This window comes from Ursus americanus, chromosome 1, assembly GCF_024610735.1.
Source record: "Ursus americanus isolate L20-20 chromosome 1, mUrsAme1.1.p, whole genome shotgun sequence".
NCBI classification, from domain to species: Eukaryota; Metazoa; Chordata; class Mammalia; order Carnivora; family Ursidae; genus Ursus; species Ursus americanus.
The window spans coordinates 33,356,771-33,378,978 of record NC_142127.1 but is presented as its reverse complement, the minus strand read 5'-3'; the positions used below and the strand labels follow the sequence as shown (position 1 = coordinate 33,378,978).

At 41.6% G+C, this 22,208-nt stretch overlaps 1 protein-coding gene across 1 annotated transcript in view; it reads right to left on the bottom strand.

The window, feature by feature from the left end:
- FMNL2 (formin like 2) overlaps window positions 1-22,208 on the bottom strand; it is a 296,810-nt gene that overhangs the window by 45,545 nt on the left and 229,057 nt on the right. The window contains 3 exon segments of the mRNA XM_045781864.2: window positions 13,781-13,874; window positions 15,579-15,655; window positions 19,338-19,446. Of these exon segments, the coding sequence (XP_045637820.2) occupies window positions 13,781-13,874; window positions 15,579-15,655; window positions 19,338-19,446 (280 nt within the window).

Below are 22,208 nucleotides of genomic sequence, written 5' to 3'. Positions count from 1 at the left end.
TGATAATAATGTGATTTTAAAAAAATACTGCATGATGAAATGTGTCAATATTTAGAAGATCCAGATAATTCAGTGAATTGATATTTTCCAACTGACTACCACATATTGTTATAAAACTATGCATTCAATTCAAGGTAGAAAACAAGCAAATAAATCTTATACTAACAGAGTACCAGAAGTTCATTAATACAGTTTCAGATTCTACTTTGCAACTAACCTATAAGAAGCTACCACCTGTCCAGTGTTTGCATAGTTCCAAAAAAGAATAGCCACTGTTACCTGAAAATGCTACTAAAGTACTTACTTTTCCACCTGTGTGTTTGTGTGGGCTGGGTTTTCTTCAACTACTTCGATCAATACAACACAAGTGACTGAATGCAGAGGCAAATATGAACACGCAACTATCTTCTATTAAGCTAGACTTTAAAAGATGTATAAAAATATAAAGTAATGCCACTATTGCGGACGGAATTGTGTCTCCACAAAATTCATATGTCGAAGCCTTGTCCTCAACTGTATTTGGAAATAGGGCCTTTAGGAGGTAAAGTCAGATTAAATGAGGCCATTAGGGTGAGTCCCTAATCCAATGACATCGATGGCCTTAGACGAGGGAGAGACCTCTATACACACACACACACACACACACACACACACACACACACACCCAAGAAAGACCATCTGAGGATAGAGCAAGAAAGCATCCATCTGCAAGCCAGATAAGGACATCTACCAGAACCCAACCATGCCAGCATGGGGACTTTCAGCCTCCATAACTGTGAGGAAATAAATTTCTGTTGTTTAAGCCATTCAGTGTATGGTATTTTGTTATAAAACAGCTACGACTGTCACTGATTTTTTTTTTAAGTTTTGAGAAATAGATGTTTTCTTATAGAAAAAGTTAACACTAACATGTAATGAGTCTATTGTGTTATTTTTAATGAAATACATATCAAAATTTTTCTTTCATTTCTAATGGGGTCAATATCAATTCATAACACTCATAAACAAAAAACTGGGGGAATCCTTCATAATTTTTAAGAATGTAAAAAGGGGTCTTGAGGCCAAAAATTTAAGAACTACTAGATTATACTACTAGAGAATAGCTTCTTTATTTCTACAAAGATGATGAATTTTCAAAACCCAAAACCTGAAGAAGGAAATAAGTGGATTTCTAATAGGAAAAAGTCTTATAAGATTGTCGGGGAGTCAATCACACCATACAGAGAGCAACTACATCTGCTATCTCTCCACAAGGATGAAGTCACCTCATTCAGACAGGACAGGTTTCCCTGGATCGCAAGAAACCCGCCACTAGTTTACAAGGCAGGAAAAACGTAAAGATTAAAAAAAAAAAAAACAGACGTCCCTTCAATTATGTTACACAGGGACAAGTACAATCCCTGGCATTTACCAGATTAGACAGCAGTGGACTCCTGGGATGTGGCTACCTCTGTCACATGGAGGCTTATTACAAGGCTAGATAATCTTCTCCCAAAGGCAAGTGAATACTGGATTCCAAGCAAGAATAGGAGAGAGATAAAGAAACAGATCTCTCCCACATGGTCTATGGGACATGCATTCCCCAAAGTTTGGGGACAATCATACTCAGTGAATCTACCCAAGTACATAGATTTGCCCTAGAACGCATGACATGCTAAAATATCAAACAATCAAGAATACGCGAGCAACAAATAGATGGTTATCTTAACAATGCACTAAACATGTCCTTGATAACTACCGCATAGAATACGCTACTTCCTAGCTTTACACCTATTCCTGGAAAATACTTCAAAATGGAAAATTCAGTGTTGTTCTTAGCGGTATACCAGTAAATCCGGATACCACATGTGTTGCTGGTACACTGCCTGGTGGGAAGGAACCCTCATTTTCCACAGCCAAAACCAAACTGCTGAAACAAAACAGAGCTACAGCTCATGTTACTGTAATTGGCCATTTCCACTCTCCAGTGACGCAGGACTGAGGGGGAAAATTTCGTCAGAGCGCTCAACTTCAAGATGAAGGGCGACTGAGTGATTGTTGGACCACAATCAGGAACCGCCATTTTCTTCTACCAAGTGTGCTTCGGTTATTGTTGTGAATGAAAACCAAGCATGACTATATATCCCTGGCAGATGGCTGTCAGGAATGAAGAACTGGGCAGGAGCCACAGGCACCACTATGGCGAAAGGAATCAAGAATGGCCGCTGGACTACAATGAGTAGACAGAGTTTGGGTACGATGGAGGAGCTGGGGAATGAAAAGCCTGAATAATGACTCAAAAGCTCAGTCTCTCAAATATGGCCCAAGCCAGCGATGCTTTCACGAACAGGCCCTTACAAGCGACAGGCACCAACGTGCGCCCCCAGCACACCCAGCTCACTTTCTGCTTAGGGAAGCAGCAAGCTCCTTTGACACACTGCAGATTTTTGTTAATGACACTTGGGTTTAGGAAACCGATGCAGCCATTGCCAGGTGGTTATAAAGGGAACAAGGGACTAACATCACAATGTAGTCTAAAATCACAGAGCTCTATCTTTATTTTAAGCTCGTTTCTATCCTACCAACTGCCCTTAGACATGTTACGTTTCGTTCTTGTTTGTAACTTTTTGTACCCATCATGTGATTATCTGGGTACCTTATTTTCCTATCCGCAGTACAAGAAGCACTTAGCTTTTCTCAGATGGAACCACCTGAACATATATGCATGATATGTATTACATAGACATGTACAGACCAAATTTTATATAGAAATATGAAAATGTAGAATTTGAAAGGAGACAGAGACCATGTGACTAACTTGTCACCTAAAGCAGGAACTTGCACCACAAGACACCAGACCCGCCAGGTATATTCTCACCCCCCTGACTGTCCTTCATGTTCTGTGTTGGTCTCTTCTGAGCATCCTTCCAGGCCATTCTATCCTGGCCTCCTTACTCCTTTAGGCTGGCACCCTGTGGAGTTCATCTCCTTAGTTACAATGCCCTTCTCTATTTGGATTATACACGCTCACTCACTCATTCACTCCCCAATACCTCTGTTTAAACCTGTTCTCTCATTCATCATCTTTAGCTCAGAACCAAGAATCCGACATTAGACATTTTACCACCACAAAGAGAATGAATTAACAAAAACAAAGCTTAGCTTCTTCACTGGAAAAAAGAAATCCCAGATATTTGTTTATCGTGGCTGTGCTACTTTCTTCTTAATTAAATGTATATCACTTGATTAGATTTCATTCTCCTCTTATATCCATCCCAAATCCACTGGATCATCCTGTCTCCTGCTGACTTTTGTGGCTTTCCATCCATTGTCCTGGCCACAGACTTGGTCCAGGGCCCAGTCACTTACTGCATGAACTACCTACCTTCCAAACTCCAGCATCTCCCCTCTCGGGTACTTCATGCCGAACACCTGTACTCTTGAAGATTTACCAGAATTACATAAAACGCCCTCACAGATTTCCACAGAGTCATACAGAACAGATATAAAAACACTTTATAAACTGTACAGTGCTTTGTAACTATCAGTTGCTTCTCTTTCCCTTTTTCTTTTCGCTCCTACTTTACCTTCCAGTTGAGATTCTACCACAGGTTTCAAATCTCTCCACGGTGACCTCCTCAGATTCCTACTCAAGCCTGCGCCCTGCCATGCTTTCTCCTGGATCACGGACCCCAGCCACACATGTCCCCTTGCCATGCAGCACATTTATCTGACTTAACTCTATCCAGGACGGACCTCACGCCATTCTCTCCTTCTGTTCCCAGAATACCCTCCACCCACCAAACAAATGTCTGCCTCCCCTTAGTATCCTGCTCAAGCTCCATCCTCTCTTTTCAGGCCCCATACAAATAGCCCAGTTGGTCCTGAATGTTCCTAATAACTAAAAACACTCCAGTAAGCTGCTCAATCTTTAACTGTTCGGTTAGGCCAGCTTTGTAGAAGGCTGAGGGTGTTGTATGAACATGTGCAGAAAGTGTTTGGTATGTGACAACACGTTACAGAAGGTTGACTATGAGCCTTCTGCTCCATGGGTCTGGGTAACAATCCCAGGGTTGCCGTTTACTGAAGTATGTCGGCAGCCTATCCACTCTAAACCTCTTGTTCTTTATTCCTACTTCATGGGGTGGACCTTAGAACTAAAGTACTATATGGCAGCCTGCTGGCACTCAGCAAACAGGAGATGATAGCCTTTTTTTTTCCGTATTTGTATACGCCTTTTTTTGTACACACGATATAATCTACTGGCTCATGTTTATAACATGGAATAAAATGGAAGAGATTCAAGAACTCTGATCGTGTTTTCTTTCTGAAAACGACTGTTTGTTAGTTTAAAAGAAACCAACCAAACAAAGCCCTTATGTACTGACTACAGAGCCCAAATAAATTTGTTTAATGTGCTTTAGTTTTACAAGCATTTAAATTTCAAATGAAATCTGAGCTTGACTCACACAGGGAGTCAAGCTCAGTAAGCATATTCATTGGCAAGAACACCTAAAACTACTTCAAATTATAATAGGGAATAAAAAAAAAAGTAAGCATAATTCTTAACGTTCTGAATTACTGCCCTCTTATTGTTTTCCTTAGCACATATTTAGTCCTTAACTAACTACCTCTTAAAGTCAACCCTGTCTTTCTCAAGGCAACTGAAACTTTTGTGGGACAAAAATCATGTCTTTTATCTTCTGCCAAACTCTCCTGATCTTATAATGGTGCTTTTTTCCATGGTAAGAAGTATGTTTGCTCAACAAGTCCCTAAAAGTTCCAGAAAATTTTGATTTTGTCTTTATTTTTGGAGAGAAATTACACAAAAGATAACTAGCATCTTTAGAAAAGATGAGAGAGAGCTGTCATATAAAACACTACCAGAAGGAAAATTCTAACCCTGCATAATAGGGATCTTTAACCACGTGAGGCATGTTGCAACAGATACATACACACACTGTCACTCCAACCCTTTTCATCTGTTTCTTTTTAGAGTCTGTTACTATGCTTAAATAATCTTTATGCTGTTACTCATAACACACACACACACACAATATGCATACACTCATATATGCACACATAAGACATAAATCTATGTCATTTATCCTTCTCCTAGTAAACATATCTACCATAGCATTTTCATAATTATTCAAACAGCTCTATTTAAACCTAGAAGCCTAGTTAATAAGATGGTTAATAGAGCCCTGGGTCTAGGACTTAACCATTGCTTAGCACTGGACTTAATGACCACTAAAAATAACCTATAATCCAGACTTGACATTTTAAAACAATTCTTTCTATTTTCACTTAATATGAACCTGCTTTAAAAAGCGGCTAGAACAAATGTAGAATACTAAAGTATACTTAAGTCCCAAGATACAGACTTTAAAAAACAAAACAAAACAAAAAACTCCTTGTAACACACATCAGGGTGGAGTGAGGGAGAAACAGAACAGGGAGGTGTTCTTTCACACAGGAAAAAGAAACCAAGGTGACCCTAAAATAGACTTTAACATTACTCTGCAGAAATAAACGCCAGAATGGCAAGCAGATCCTGACCGGGAGCTAAACCCTCCCCACATTCTAATGGTTTTGGAGTTGGTGCTGACGTCATCAGAGCTCTCAGAGCTTTGGTTCCAGTTCTCTAATCAAGTCACAGCACACGGCTTCCTACCATCGCATGTACCTTACAACCGTAACTACCCCTACATGTCACAGAAACTCTTCCCAAGTGCAAGTGTCATGTTCAGGGACCTGGGCCAGGCTTGGGTTCAGATCCATGGGGTCTTAAAGTGACACACAGCTCTCACCGTTTTCTTCCTGAGGTCTTCCATTGTGATCTTCCCAGAATACGCAATGAAGACACATACGCCTACTATTTTACAGTTGGCCAAGGGCCCAGATTTTAGAAACAGCGTTTTTACATGACTAAAAACAAAGGAAGCAATGCCATGTTTTTTGTTTGTTTGTTCATGTTTGTTTGTTTGTTTAAAAAGGTGGCTGCTATGAATGAAATAGAAGATGAGGCTCCCTGGTGTATAAATTGCAGGCAGGCTTATGGAGAGAGGAGCGGGTCTAATTGAAGTCAGGCTGAAAAGCAAAGTACCTCTACAAATGCTCCTAGATACGATAGTCTCATGTCCCCAGGTACCACTATCTTCTTGCACTTTTTTTTTTTAGTTCCCTCAGGCCCACAGCACAGGGAAGTCCTGTCGATATTAGCAGATGCAGGAGCAGATGACTGTCACTGGAGGAAGAGGCCCAAGGAATGAGAACTATGAATCGCAAAATCTCTAAAACAAATCTCAAATCCTAACCACACCCTGCTCGAAGTGACCTAATGCTAAGCTCCTTGCCAACAGACTCTTGGAGCAAAATGTAGCTGCTATTTCTTTACGGAGAGAGTCATTCTAAACAGCAAGCGCTTGGAGGAGATCGGAGAGCATGTTCCCTTCCCTGCCTCTTGATTCTTCAGGCTACAGGGCAATATGAAGACTCTGGAATAAGACATGAGGTCTTTCCCCACCTGCCCCTCGCTTCCCACCTTGTCTCTTCCCACGCCCTCTTCCCCTTTAAGAACAGAGAGTACAGTGAGCTACAGTAACTACAGTCCTTGAAGCTTTACTAGGATGCTGCCTTCTTTGTATAAAAGGACACCTTCCCCTGGTGTGGGGGGAACCGCCCCCAAAGAACCGCCTCCAAAAAGATGTCCATGTCCTGTCCCTGGTGCTCGTGACTGTTTACCTTCCACCTAACAGGGACTTTGCAGGTATGATTAAGATAAGGATCCTGAGATGGGGAAGTTATCCTGGATTATGTGGGTGGGCCCCACAGCATCACAATGGGCACTAGAGGAAGGAGGCCAGAGGGTCAGAGTCAGAAGAGGCTACGAACCAAGGAATGAATGTATGCAGCTTCTAGAAACTGAAAGGGCAAGGAAATGGATTACTTGAGAGAACGCCACTCTGTAGACTCATTGTATACATGCGACCAACAGAACTGTAGGATAATATGTGTTGTAATAAGCCACTAAGTCTGTGGCAATTTATTACAGCAGTAATAAGAAACTAATACACCTGGTTAACTCTTAGTCATTCTAAACTCAGCTCAGGCACCCTTTTCTATAGGAAGCCTCCCCCGAGAGTACCCATCCCATCTGCCTTCCTTCTTCCACCTCCTCTTGGTTAGCTGTTACTCCTCTTATAAAGCCTCCGACATTTAACTTTATAAAGCCTCGTAGTTCAACTACCAAAATATCTGTTTCCTTAACTGGACTCAGATGCTCCTTCTTAAGGGTAGGGCCTATGTCTTGCTCATTTTCTTATTGCCAGTATTTATCAATGTTTCTGACACAACAGGGCACTCGAATGTTCATGAAAATTTTCCAAGTTAGCATGACTCATCCCCTAATGACCAACAGGAGACCAGCCTTCACTTCCCTACAAGATGATAAAGACACAGATGATAAAGAAATAACTAGTTCGTTACCAAGGGCTCAGAAATTTTATGTAAATGGCTCCTTTCTCCTCTAGAAAGGCTCCCAAAATACTGTTTGCCCATAGTAAACTGGCTTGAAAGAAGCAGCAACCATCCTTCCTAACTCCAATGAAAAAGTTCACAAAGTTTCAGCCTGAAGCAAAACCAAGTATTCGGTTGAGAAAAGGAGAGAGAAAACAGAAGAGGAACCACTAGAGATATATTGGTAATTCTCAAGAAGTTACAGAGGTGAATTGTATTTTCCAACGATGACCACGGCAGTATCTCCCACCTCACGTGTTCTCCTATGGTGTGACCCTTGCAATACACCACAGAGAAGTGAAGTCATCGTTGCTCCCCTGTGTCTGTGTTGGCCTTAGTGACCTTAGAACCAGCAGAATGCAGAAATGACACTGATGACTTCTGACACTAGCTCAGAAGACATGCTGTGACAATTATCACTTCAAATACCTGATCTTGCTATGTGCCTTCCTAGACACTCCCTCTTGGAAGCCAGCTCTCCGACCATAAGAAGCTCCAGCCACCCGGAGCTCTACATGGAGGCACCCTGGTTGGTAGGCTCCACTGAGCTCAGCCTGTGAGTCATCACAGCCCAGGAGCTAGGTATTTGAGTGAAGAAGCCTCCAAATGAGTTCCTGCCCCTAGTCGTTGGGATCTTCACTGATAAAGCTCTGGTCGTGAGAGAGCAGGGACAATCATCCCTGCCCTGCCCGGCCTGAGCCCCTGATCCACAGAATCTATGAGCACAGTAAGACTATGTTTGGGTCATTTATCATACATGAGCAGTAACTGCAACAGTTAATAAATGGTCCCCCCAAAAATAATTGCGGTGACTCTGCTTGCTGATCACTAGAAGACAGACTGGCCAGAGAAGAGTCTCAGTGAATCAGATTAGTTAATTCTGGCCTCACACAGTGAAATACACACACGCTCTCGAACCGTAGCTCCCACAGTCTGAGATCTGAGAAAATACATTGCTTTTCGTTCAGTGAGAGACTGAAAAAAGTGCCCTTCCCTCCATGTTGAAAATTTTTACCAATGAAGGAGGTCTTGTGCTGGATTTATAATCCTACACCCTCAAACGTCTGAGAGGTTAGATTAGATGGGATTAAACTCAGAAGGACGCTGGAAGCACACCAAAATGTCTGCTCCCCTTCCTGCCCAATTTGGCCCACTGTAAATAAAACTTGACAGGCTTTCTTAAATCAACTTAATAATGTGTAGCACGAGTGCTTTCGGGTGCCCGGTAGCTAAACCACATCAGCTTTCTGAGCAAGCCTTCTAGAAAAAGGAGAAAAAACTAATGACTACTGCCAAGAGTGCTGCATACAGGAGCGCTGGTGGCCTTGAGTGACTCATTTCACGAGGCCCCACCTCTCCACACTGGAAGGGCAGAAGTGGGAAGGAGGTGGGCCTTGAATAACCGAACTCAGGCCTCAGGCTTATTTGTTAAAGCCAGATGCTGTCATTTTGGAAGCAGATGAGAACACAGTTATAATCATTCTGGAATCCTGATGAATTCCAGGTGCACCTCCCAGCAGCCTGGGGGAGCTGGTAGCTCAAAACCCTCCTAGAGTTTTATTACAAGCATCATCGCAGGCTATCCCACTGCTAAGTCGCCATCTTTCCCTCTCATTTCAAATGGGAGCATTTTTTTGCCAGATTTTTGGAGGCACTTTCTTAAAGGCAGTTTGTCAGATATACCAAAGAATAGAATGGAAAAACAGTAGGAAGTCTAGGGAAAGTTGAAGAGAGCTAGGTCTAGGTGGAAGACGTCAAGGTTCCTAAGGGAAACTGGATTAAATCGTGTTTGTACCTCTAACGTGCGGGCTAGTTCATGTCCTTAACCTGTAAGGGTAGTTTATGACCCAGTGGATCGCTAGCTATGGTCCATGTCATTTGGGAAAGAAGAAAAAGCATGAGCAGAACCTCAAGTAGTGTTTATGGTGGCTAAGCTTCAAGGGCACACAGCCTGAGAGTCTAGCCACATTTTAGGAACGCCTGCCCGTCTTCCAGGCCTGTTTCTCTAGGCTCCTTGTCAACCCTGTGCATTTCTCAACATCCTTCCAATCAACCCTTTCTTCCGTATGTTAGAGTCAGTTTCTGCTTCTCACAAACAAGACCCTGAACTAGTGCAAACACCAAGAGAGGGACCTTTGCTACCAAATGTATTTTTTCCTGTTGGGGAGGCCAAATGTTCAAAAACATATACTGCTATGCAGCTAAGAAGTATCGGTTTAGACAAGATGATAATACGTCTCTCCACATGGCAAAATTAGCCAGTAAGCAAAAAACGGATGACTCCTTGTTCTCACCCTGGTCCTCAATTCAGGACCATAAATTTTCATGAGGAGATGTTTCAACACCAAAACCAGATGTGTTAATTCCATTTAGAAAAAAAAAATTAAGAGAAAAGAATTCAAGGAGCATCATCATGGTTTAGTCTTTACTCACCACAAATTTTTAGGCATGCCACAAACCATGCTGGTGTAAGAACTCATTTATCATCAGATATATTGAGGTGATATATGTGCTTCCTCAGGGACACCAGGCTTAGTCCCAACCTCAACACCCATCTAAAGCAAGGCCTTGGGTTATATTCCTCTTGCCATCAGATATCATTAAATTGGAAGTGCTCCCTCTTTTCCTAAAGCATGTACTCCAGATATTATAAGGATATGTGACGAAATTCCTTGCAAAAACACAGAAAACCAAAATTGTTGAGATTCTGAATATTAATTAAAATATGAGAAATTTAAGGAATCATACATAAAAAGTCTATCAAAAGCCAAGAGATACCGCCCTGTAATTTACATTTGAATTAACTAGTGGTAGCCAAGTAGGACAGAGTGGATTTGCTGGCTCAAGAAGTAGAGGGGAAAACATCCTGCTACATACGTAACATGCACAGTCTTTAAACTTCCCTTTAGCATCTGGTGCCACATTGCAACAGATCAAAGCCCAAAGAGTCTGGCTACTCTAATGCCTATTACTTTATCTGCAAAACAAGATAGTGATGTCTAATGTCAAACCCCACAACCACCCTCCTTCAGTACCCCCAGCGAAAACAAGGATAATCCCATCATCCTTCTTAAGGAGACAAAGAGAATCCCAACTTACTAAAAGGGATAAAAAGCTTTAAAAACAATCTTCTTGAAGGCAAGGACTCTTTGTTGTCCCTACTCCCTAGTATCCTGGTACCTGGTATGGTGCTCTCTCTGGCATGAACAGCTCAATATGTATCACTCTCACCCAAACCCTATCTGCACAAGCATCTGAGATCATAAGTACAACTTTTCCTAATGAGGAACAGCTGGCTCCCAAATCTCCCTAAACCCAGAAGATTCCACTGACATTTTTGCTAAAATGATTAAAGAACACACTCTTGACTATGATGTATAAGAAAAAAAAAAAATCCCTCACATAAAATGGGAGAAAAGAGAAAAGAAAGAAATTTAAGACACTCTGGGCTAACAATGGCATTATACTTAAAAAAAAAAAAATCAATATAAAGTAATACTTTTTCACCCTAAAACTGAACAGATAAATGGGTTGATGCTCTTCTGACCTATCCATAAGAATCACAGTTCTCAGGGGCATGCTCCTGCCCTGTCTTCATTCACACGGCTATTAGGGTAATCCCTTTGCTTGGTCTGTCTACATGGACTCCATACCTTGAGGTCAATGCACGCCAAGGGCACACACACAACCTGCTCTTGTCCCTTCTCCCCCACGGCACTGTTTCTCTAAGATGCCAATGCCTGTTCAAGGAGAGTCAGATCTTATACACCATCATGCATAAGTAATTACAGAAATGAGGCAAATTTTGGTTAAAGCTTTTAAAATTCAAAGTCAGGGGAGCCTGGGTGGCTCAGTCGTTAAGTGTGTGCCTTCGGCTCAGGGCGTGATCCCGGAGTCCTGGGATCGAGCCCCACATCAGACTCCTCCGCGGGAAGCCTGCTTCTTCCTCTCCAACTCCCCCAGCTTGTGTTCCCTCTCTCGCTGGCTATCTCTCTCTCTCAGTCAAATAAATAAATAAAATCTTTTAAAAAAAATAAAATAAAATAAAATTCAAAGTCAAAATTAATTTAGTTTGCATTGCTACTTAGCCATTAGATTTAGTAAGATTACTTTTTTTCAACAAAGCACCCACTACTCCCTAAATGGAAAAGCCATAAACAATTCTGATACCAGGTCCTTAAAACCCAATTCTACAAGTATTATCATGCATAAGAAAGGCACTCTATTTTACCTAACAATCATCTCATGAATTACTGGTTTTAAGGATTACTGACTGTACACAATTATAATTTGAGGACATAATTTGACCTGCAATATAATCAGATGCTTGTCGTGATACTGCTGATGTTATAACAAGGGTCACTGATGACTATATGGTAAGTGCTTTCAGTGTGGAAGGAAAGAGACATGGGATATGTCCAAATATGATCAAATGATGAAGATTTGGGAGTTATACTAGCTATGCATGCTGTTTCATTTTCCTATTAGACCCATCTACCTAAACATATATCTTCTAACTTATAAATACAAATTTTATGTACTAATATAGGATATATAAAAACATTCACAGATAAGCATTCATACATTTCTTATCTCTAAAGTCTCTATTTTTTTTTTTTAAGCCAAAGTACGAATTTAAAGATTCACTATCATTCCTCGTATTCTTGGAACCTGGATATTTTTTCACCATCACTGAGGCTGAATAGGTTAAAAAAAATTTTTTTTTTATTCTGTCCAAGGTGGGTATTAACAAAATGGATAATATCAAAATCTTAAAGCAGTGACTGAAGGGAGGGAAACAATACCAATACAAGGGCAGGAGGACTGCTTTCCCCGCTGACATCTTGGCAGCTTTCTAGCCAATAGACGCGATCATGCGTCACTCGTTAGCACCTCTGGCAGGTGGGGTAGTAAGTCCAATGAAGGGGGTAGGGCGGGGGAAATGGCTCTGAGGTCCTGTCTAATTCACTATTTCCCCGAGAGTTTCACACACAGCTGGGCCCAAATGCCATGTAAAATGGAAGTCCAGGATTAGGAGAACCAAATCCGGGTCCTCGCTCTGCCACTTATCTGGCTATGTGACCATGGACAAACAAGGTATTTGGAATTTCAGTTTATTCTTCCAGAAGATGTAGACATTAATACTTGTCTCACGTAGCCTCACAGAACCACACAATTTCATGGGTGTACTTGGTACATGCCTGCCATATAGTAGGTCTTCAACAAATATTAGCTGGGTTCTGACTCCAAAGGCTCCCAGGAAAGATGAGAGAGAGTCTGGAAGTCCCTCTGAGATCTGGATTCGAATCCAGAAGCATCAGAAATCAAATGGGATTGCCAGGAGAACGCACAACTTGGCTGACGCCCCTCGGGAGGCCTGAGCTCCAAGTGCCTTTACTTGCTTTTATAAAGTCCCACCTCAAAGTAGCCTCCAATGTCAGGCCCCTGGTAGGGGAGCAAACAGGCACTCTTCATGGCCATGGAACCCTGCACGCTACCACTAAAGGAAATGAGTGATTCTTTCAGTGGTGGTGTCTTGATACTTTGGGCCACCATCCTTGGTATATTATCTGTGTGTAATTCTTTCTTCTCTGTAGTCATTTCAGTTTTCATTTTCAACCACACGTCTGATAGTTTACTGTTTGTCTAGGACAGGATCACCTGGTTAAGATTACAAACTGCTCAAATCAGTGTCTGTATTCATTTGAGAGGTTGTTGTGTGTGTGTGTGTGTGTGTGTGTGTGTGTGTATGGCAGCCAGCACAGCAATGATAATACATGTGATTTGGGGAAAGTAACTCTGATGAAAGAGCTCCTAAAATGTACAAGGAGGATGCTCACGTGTCAACCATAATGGAAACCTCCGACATTTAACAAAACATGTTCTCAAACTGTTTTCAAACTGGCAATTCCACATTCTCCAAAGGAAAATGGATCCTGCAAATAGTTTTTAACTTTTCTTGGAAATGAGACACCAAAGAAAGCTTAATGCGTCCACTTAAGATATTTAGACTAAGTTCATTACTTTCCCCTCAGTGACGTCCTAGAAAATTAACTATTATACCCCTGAGGCCCCAGAAGACATAAAAAGGTAAACCGTGGATGTTAACGAGACTTATTGTGGTGATCATTTCACAAGACATACACACATCGAGTCCTTACATTGTACACCTGAGAACTATGTCAATTGTATCTCAATAATAAAACACACACAGAAAAGGTCAATCATTCTGTTCAGACTTCCAAATATGTTTGTGTGAGCCAGCTACAAAGGATCCTACCTCCTTAAAGTTGTCAAATGCTGATAAAATGATTTCATGCCCGCCTCTGACAAGACAAACAGCTGCCAACAGTTCTAAGACAAGGGCTTTTGTTCTGTCGAAACAAGAAGAAACAAGCAAAAGAAAAAAAAAATCAGTGAGTAACATGAGGAGTCATCTGCTTCCTCCTTCCAAGATGGCTATGCTAATAAAATAGTTGCTCATGTATGTTTTTTAAAGATTTACTGAGATATATTCATATGAAAGTACATTTTTAAACATTTCCGAACATCAATGTATGCGATTTATCTGAGGTAGCAAATTTGGAAGGAAAGTTTCCCACTCCCAAAATTATTGATTACTCACTAATGAAAATCAATACTGGGAGGATTAGTCTTTCGTTTCTACCAGTGGGTGACTCAGTACAACATGTTTGAAAAAGTTTTATTGATAAGCTAGACAACTGGGAACTTGGGAATATTCAGGAAAACAACCCACTGGTTCAATTCTTTCCCTGGCTTTAGAGTCAGAGAAGTAACATTTGCCCCCAAAAGTTCAAAATCTATTGAAATTAATGTCCTACATTTCATATCTGCTAATTTGCAGATGGCACCATAAAGATCCCCATGACAATGCAAGAGTCCGTCACCACTTCTTCATATGCAGGAGATCTGAGTGGGGCTGGATTACAGCAGTGCTAATACAAGACTATTTCCTGACTTGAGGAAAGAAAATAAAACTCCATCTAAAATATTTTTAGAAACTTAGCAATACAGTCTAAGTTTTCGAATACGACAGCAAGAACAGCATTGTTTTCTCATAGTAAGATCACTTCAGTATTTTTTTTTCCTAGAAAAAAGCTATTGCCAACCTCTAAATGAAGTCCAGCCTGATAATCCACAATGTCAATTATCTTAAGAAAAATGAGTAACAACTTCCCTATAGTGAAAGGCAGGGACGAAGAAGTGTGACTACCCACATTTTTTAGTCAACTAAGGATTGCAAAGTTGCAAAAACTATCACCAGAGGAAGTTTGAAATAATATTCAACATTGAAATAGGACTTATAATTTTTCATTTCATTCCATATCAGAAATGATCTCATTTGTGATCAGATTTTTTATTTGCATCAACAAGTTTTCAGATGCACAGTCTCTACAGAGGTATCTGGTAAAAGGGAGTAAGATGCGCGAAATGCAGACTCCCTCACCAGAGTGGAAAGCCTATTACCGCAACTAAAACAAACCGATGAAGCCCGGCTTCTAGAGATAATCTGTCATGTGAATAATATGGCAGTGGCCTTTAGAGGCGAGTGACCAGAAGAAGCAATCGGGATGCAGTTATTTTTGTTTTGTGTGGTTTTTTTTTTTGTTTTTTTTTTTTGGTCATGCCAACGACTTATGAAAAGGTCTGCAAGTGAAGTGTGGACAAGGGATAGTGGCTGTAGTTAGCTTTCAGTGGTAAGTGGTATCGTAAGTCTGCATGAAGACTCTCCTGCCCCAGTCCTAATCACCTGGCAACCTCACGCTCTTTACCCCATTTGGTAAAATTTGCAAGGATGTCAAGAACCAGGCCTCAAAAGGAGTGAAGGCTTGAAGAGAACAGTGAAGGGGTAAGTGGTGTCACCAGTTGCTCAACTCCAGCACGTGTAAAATTAACTCAGCTGAGAAGGAAATTCTACATAGCCAAGGAGTCCACTGGCAACCTTAATTCAAAGAGGTGCACTTGGAAGTTTCCAAAGTTTGACTTGGCTAAGCGCTGACTGGCTCTCGTCTTTCCCTGGTTAGATTTACACTTGAAAAATTACAAAGTAAACTTACCTTGGGTTCTTGTTGTTCAAGCTCAGTGCGATCTCATTGACAGCATGTGGGTGAGACATGACCATGTTGAAACCATACTGGAAAAAACAAAGCAGTTGGGGTCAACTTAGGGGATGGCCCATGTTCATTTAAAAAAACAAAAACAAAAACCCAAAGATTCTACCTAATGTCATTTATACCATCATAAATGCATTTATGTCTCTAGTGCCTGAACATTTTTCTCTATGAGAAATTTTAGGAATCATGCTGTTATCGAGGAACCATATTCTCGTTCTTGATGACTGAACCCTGTTTCCTCTTCATTAAAATGGTGAAAAGGCTCCAGTCAAGTGATTCTCAATCTGGTTGCTCATCAGAATCATGTGGAAGAGTAAACAAAACACATAACCGATCTTCCAGGATACACCCCAGGTCAATTTACTTCGAATCTCAAGGATGGGACCCTGGCATCTGAATTTTTAAGCTGACTCCACTGTTCAGCCGGAGTTGACAACCACTGTTTCTAGTCCCCCTCTCTGGGCAATGGCTCTCGGGACCAAAGAGCAGGAAGACCTGCCTTGTTCTGAGGCATGTTATTTCAATGAAGTAACAAGTTCAACAACAGGCTCCAGGATCGCTCTTGATTCTGCTGACTTGAGCAATTACCCCTCCTCCAAGCTCACTCTCAGTTCACGACCTTATTCCTAATTACACTGAAAAAACAGAAGCAAACAAACAAAAAAAACTTCTAAAAACTCGTACCCCCACATCAAGCCACCCTTAGATCCACAGCTTTTGTCCTCACCTCTTCCTAAAGAACTTTCCTGGCCATTCTCTCCACTTGAGCCTTTGATCCTATCCCCCTCACCAGCCCAAGAACACAGCCCATGCTCCAGCAACTCTCCCACTCCTCATTATTTCTCCCTCTCTGATTCGTTAGCATAAAAACACGATGCAAATGCGCCCAACTGAAACAGTAACAACCACCGCAAAATCTCTCTTGACCCTCAACCTGTGTCCGGCTGCTGCCTTGTTTCTCTGCTAACCTCTACAGCAAAACTCCAAGCGCTCACGGTCTCCGACTCTCCTCCTCCTGCTGTCTCTTGCAATCCCTTTAATTAGGCATTTCATCCCCACCCCTCCACTGAAACTGTTCCTGCCAGGATCACCAATGACCCACACTTTGCTAAGCCCATGGCTAACTCTCATTTGTCATCTCACAGGACTCAGCAGCAGCACCGGTCACAGCTGAGCACTCTCTTCTCCTTGAAACACTTCCTGCACTTGGCTCCTACTTCCCTGGCTACTTCTCAGTCTCTCTAGCTTGTTTTTCCTCAGCTCTCTCACATTTAAACAGAGAGTGCCCAGGATTGCTATTTTGGACCTCTTCGCTCGTCTATCTACCCCCACTGTTGCTCTCCAGGACTCCCCTGGCTTTATACACCATCTATTAATTCCCACATTTATATCTCCTAGACCTCTCCCTGAATTCCAGATTGGCATATCCAACCACTTACTTACGGTCTCTATATGGATGACTACGGACATCTTAAAGGTAACATCCCTAAAATTTCGCTCCTAACCTTGTCTCCCAAATCTGCTCATCCTGTAGCCTTCCCCATCTTAGTAGATGGCACCTCCATCTGACGGGCCCTAGACAAACACCTCAGGACCACCCTCCACTCCTCAACCACATATCCGATGTCGTTGCCTTCACTGTCAAAAGAAAACCAGAATCTAGTTACCTCTCATCATTTCTACTCCTATTATCCTGGCCCATACCACCATCAACATTCCCCTAAATTAATGTAGCAGTTTCCTAAACGGTCTACCCCCTTTTGCCTTTGCCCGCCCAAGGTCAATCCTAAACACAGAAGCTAGAATGGTCATGTTAAAGTCAAGAGTCAGATCATGCCACATTTCTCCTCCGAACTGTTCAACAGCTTTCCACTCATAGTAAAGCCAGAATCCTTTCACTGGCTTATAAAGCCCTACACAGTTAGGACCCCGTGCTAACTTCAGATTTCATCTCCTATTCTTCTCTTTCTCACTTACACCGATCCAGCCAACCCAGCCTCCTTTCTGTGCTTTGAGCACATCAGACTTATTCCTGCCCCACGGCCTTTGCACTCACCCATTCTTCTACCTAGAATCTTCTTTCCCTAGAACCTCTTACCTTGCTCCCTCGTTAAAATTGCTACTATGACAAACTGCTACTTCTCCATGACACTTCCCTGGCTGGCCTATTTAAAACTGAACACACATTTTCATCACTTCCCATTCCTATTTCTTGGGTAGTTTTTCTACAGTATTAGTAACAATTCTCTGGAGCTGATCCTTCTGGATTTAAGTCTGACTCTACCACTTACTGACTATATATGATCCTGGGCACATTACTTAATTTCTCTGTGTCTCAGTTTCCTCATCAGTAAACTGGGGAGAGTAACACTACCAATCTTGTAGGACTGTTATGAGCTTTAAATTAAGTAAACAGGCTTAAAAGTGCTGGTCCTAGTAGGAAACACTCTGTAGTGCTAGTTTTATTTTCTGGATTTGTTTTTTATAAAGTGTTAGCTGTTGTTTCATTTCCCCATCATTATTATCTGGAACACTGTATGTTTTCTCAAGTTATTTATCATCTGTCTCCCCTCATTAGAGAGTAAGTTCCCTGGGGCATTTAGTTATTAATGCCATATTCCCTCTGCCTAGACCAGGGTCTATCCGGCAATGCTCAAAAAATACTGATTGAAAGAAGACACAATGCACACTCCCCTTCTCAAATTCAATTCAGCACCCTTAAGTTGGGTCTGGATTCTAATACTGACCCACTACCCTCTCCATCTATGCACTTATTTTCCACTTCCGCGTGGACCCACCTTCAGCAATCCTAGGCATGGATACCAAATCCTATCTTTATATTTGAATTCGGTTTTTTCGATTCTTACCCCTAGTCCCATTTATCTACCTTGGATCCTAGTTCACCCTAGATACTCCAGGCCCCAACTTTGACTGTTGCTAGAGTTCATAAAACCCACACATTAAGCTGTCTCTCTCCCTGTCATGGTGGGGCTCACCCACATCAAAATCACCTGCAGAGGAATCTGCCCTTTAAGCAAGAATCCTCCAGGTACTCCGGATAAGGATTAAGAACCACTACGGCCAGGGGTGCCCAGGTGGCTCAGTCAGTCAAGTGTCTGCCTTCAGCTCAGGTCATAATCTTGGGGTCCTGGGATGGAGCTCCGAGTCAGGCTCCCTGCCCACAGCAAGGAGTCTGCTTCTCCCTCTGCCCAACCCCCCCCCCAATTCCTGTGCTCTCTCTCTCTCTCAAATAAAATAAATAAAATTGTTAAAAATAAAAAAAAGAACCACTAAGTCCAACAGACAGTAATTATAACTTCTTACCTTTTTTACCATACAACCCTTTGAGAACTACTGACCAATGTGAGAGTCTATTCACTCCTAATGTTCTAAATGTTCCATTATCGCCCACGACCAGCAGCTTACTCTGTCTTTAATGGTCACAAATATTTACCAAGAATCTAAACAAGTTTATGACTGTAGGGGGAAAATAAATCACGGAGTATAAATGCTAATTAAAATACACTGGCACTGAGTTAATTCTTGAGCATTAAAATGAACCAGACTCTTTCTTTTTTAGTAAAATCACATTAAATCCTGGTATTTACTTCAAATAGAAATTACACTAAGAAACCAAAGAGGACAAGATCTGAATCTGACGAATTCAGATTTTTTTATTAAGGAATCAGAACACAAACATACCTGGTAATTCATGATGGCACGTAAACACATGACACAGACATGTACGTCATCTTTCTTACTCACTAATCTTGAATTTTTCAGGGTTCTTCTGCTTGGCAAAGTATTATATCTACAAATAAAAAGGGAAACTTCTATAAAGCTATAGATTACCTTCTCAGCGTAGGCAGATGCACTTAAAAAATGGGAACTGTTCCCTACATTTACCTGCACCTACATGAGGATTACAGGTTGAGACCACCACCATCAAACCCGTCACCATGAAGCTACTTCTGTGGACTGCAAGGCCTACACAATTCTTGCACTGGTCATCGTCTTGTCAAGCCAGATGCCACGGACAATGCCACTCAACTTCACTCACAGCACACAACACATCAGACTGTACACGAGATTCATCAACAACCCCAGGCTCCTAACCAGGAAGCCAAGCTGGAGCTGCAGAGGTGATCGGAAACAACACGCTTGCAGACTGCGTTTGCACACAAGAGAAGGGGAGAAGCTTCGTTTATACGTAGACCTCGAATCCTCTGACGCCAGTGTAACCGCACCTTCCTATTACTGCTCGCAGGAGTCCCCGCCCGGAGTTTAAGCCTAGGCAAGGTCATACGTTAGCAACTTTGACATCAGCCTGTGATGAGACCTCCACAGTATGCAGATGCCCCCTCCGCCTGATCCCTCACCTACAGCCCGGTGTGGAAGCTGAAACTGAGGTGGAAATAGGCTGTATTTCACAGGGTGAAGGGGTTTCCATGTTCAGACTCGTTCTAGAGACCCCACATTGCTCAGCCTTAGTTCTCCCGTCTGGAGAGTTCCCAGAGAGTGCACACAGTTAGGAAGCGGCAAGGTCAACGTGGTGCTAGGAGACAAGCTAACACCGCCAAGAGGCCCCACGGGAGCTGTAACTCAGTGCCTCCAAGTGCAGTTCTCCCTGCAACTCCAAGCCCGAACTAAAAGCCAGTCTGAAAACTTGTCAACTGCTCTCCTATAACATCAATGACAGAAATGATATACAAGCCCCAGGCCTTCCTTCTTCTTGACCTAATTCAAGAATCTAAAGGGAGTTCTGATTAATGTTAACCACTTTCAAAAGCCCCACAGGTGCAAAGAGTTGAAAACTGAATTGACAGGTTTGTCTGAAACTGTTTCGCCAAGCAGCCCTTTTTATTCATTTTCTATTCAAAAACTATCAAGCAGAAGATGATTTTTTCACATAAGCCTACGAATGAGCTAAATATATTTGTGAAAAGCACTTCAATATGTCACTTGCCTCCATATACCTGAATGTATAAAACTTAGTTTGCTTATGCCAGTCTCAAGGAGAATGCTTTATTTTTTTTTAACCAAATGATGTGCGTCATGATGTCTGTTTTACATGAATATGCATAGACACACGTATTAAAGAAAAGTAGCTACAGGAAAATATGATAGAAATTCAATAAATTACATAGTAGTTATTTCAGGGGATGTGATTGTAGATTTTTCTTTGTTCTTCACATCTACGTTCTAATTTTCCTATAATTAGAAAAACTTACTTCTATAATACAAACAGTTTACTATAACCAAAAGAAGAAGAAGAAGAGGGAGAGGGGGAGGAGGGGGAGCAGTAAGAAGAGGAGGAAGAGGAGGAGGATGACAAGGAAGAGGAAGAAGAATGCTTTATTCAAAGACTTCCTGCCTCATTCACACTTGGAAATAAAACTGCAGCAATGGAAGTTGGCCTAATTCAGCCCTGAATGCAAAAACAAAGTTAAGGAAACGAATTCGGGTGTTGGTGATAGTAAGCACAATTTCACCATCTAAAACACTACTCTAGGACAAGTCACTTCGCCACAGCCCCAGCATGTCTGCTAACACACTGCGTGGAGGTCTCTCAGAGACGGGTGCTCTTCAAACAACCACCACCCAGCCAACGTGACCCCAACGTCTGTGGGCTTCTTCTCTGTATCAGAAATTCTTTGCCCACCTCTTTCTTAATCTATTCTAACCTGTTTTGTATTTCTTTAATGGCACTTTTCATTGAAAGCAGTGGCTACCAAAGAAAACGAAGTTCTCTATGATTAAGTTCAAAAAAGAAAAAAGGTGGTTTTCAAGGGAACCAACTTATTGCTAAATCATATTCAGGGGCAGCAATGACTGCAGAAGATGGAGGGAAGAGGGATAGGTCGGGTCTACACAGCTGCAGATTTCTTCATCCCTTCTGCATACAGCTTAATGATTCTGCCAAAGAGACCCAACATACACATTAATGGTGTTTCCTAAGAGAGGTGAACTAACACAGCAGGCTCCCTCCTTTCACTTCTCAATCCAGTCCTTCAGCTTCGGGATTGTAGTAAGACTCTAAAAAGCGGAAATGTTTTTGTCATTACTTGCAGTAGTTGTAGAAACTAGCAACAACGGATTAATTATAACATTCTAATTACTTAGTCACACAAAAGGTTTCTATTTATTGTAGTAGGTGGGTAATCTCAAATAAACATTTTGGATCAACATTTAAAATGCACATGAATACTTATCAATATTTAAGGAACTTAAAAATATATGTCAATAAATAAAAACAATGCATATTTATTGATAGTCTATGCTTAAAAAAGATAAGCTTTTTCTCTAACGTGTATGATATTTAATCTAAAATTTGTTTTTCCTATTTTTGTGTTTATACAAAAATGGAGAATTAAAGGCAACATTTGAACTTGTATTCAAAATCATAGCATCACAATAGATTTTAAAAAACACCACTACAGAGATGCCTGGGTGGCTCAGTCAGTTAAGTGTCTGCCTTCAGCTCAGGTCATGATCTCAGGGTCCTGGGATTGAGCTGCACACTGGGCTCCCTGCTCAGTGGGGAGCCTGCTTCTCCCTCTGCCTGCCCCTTCC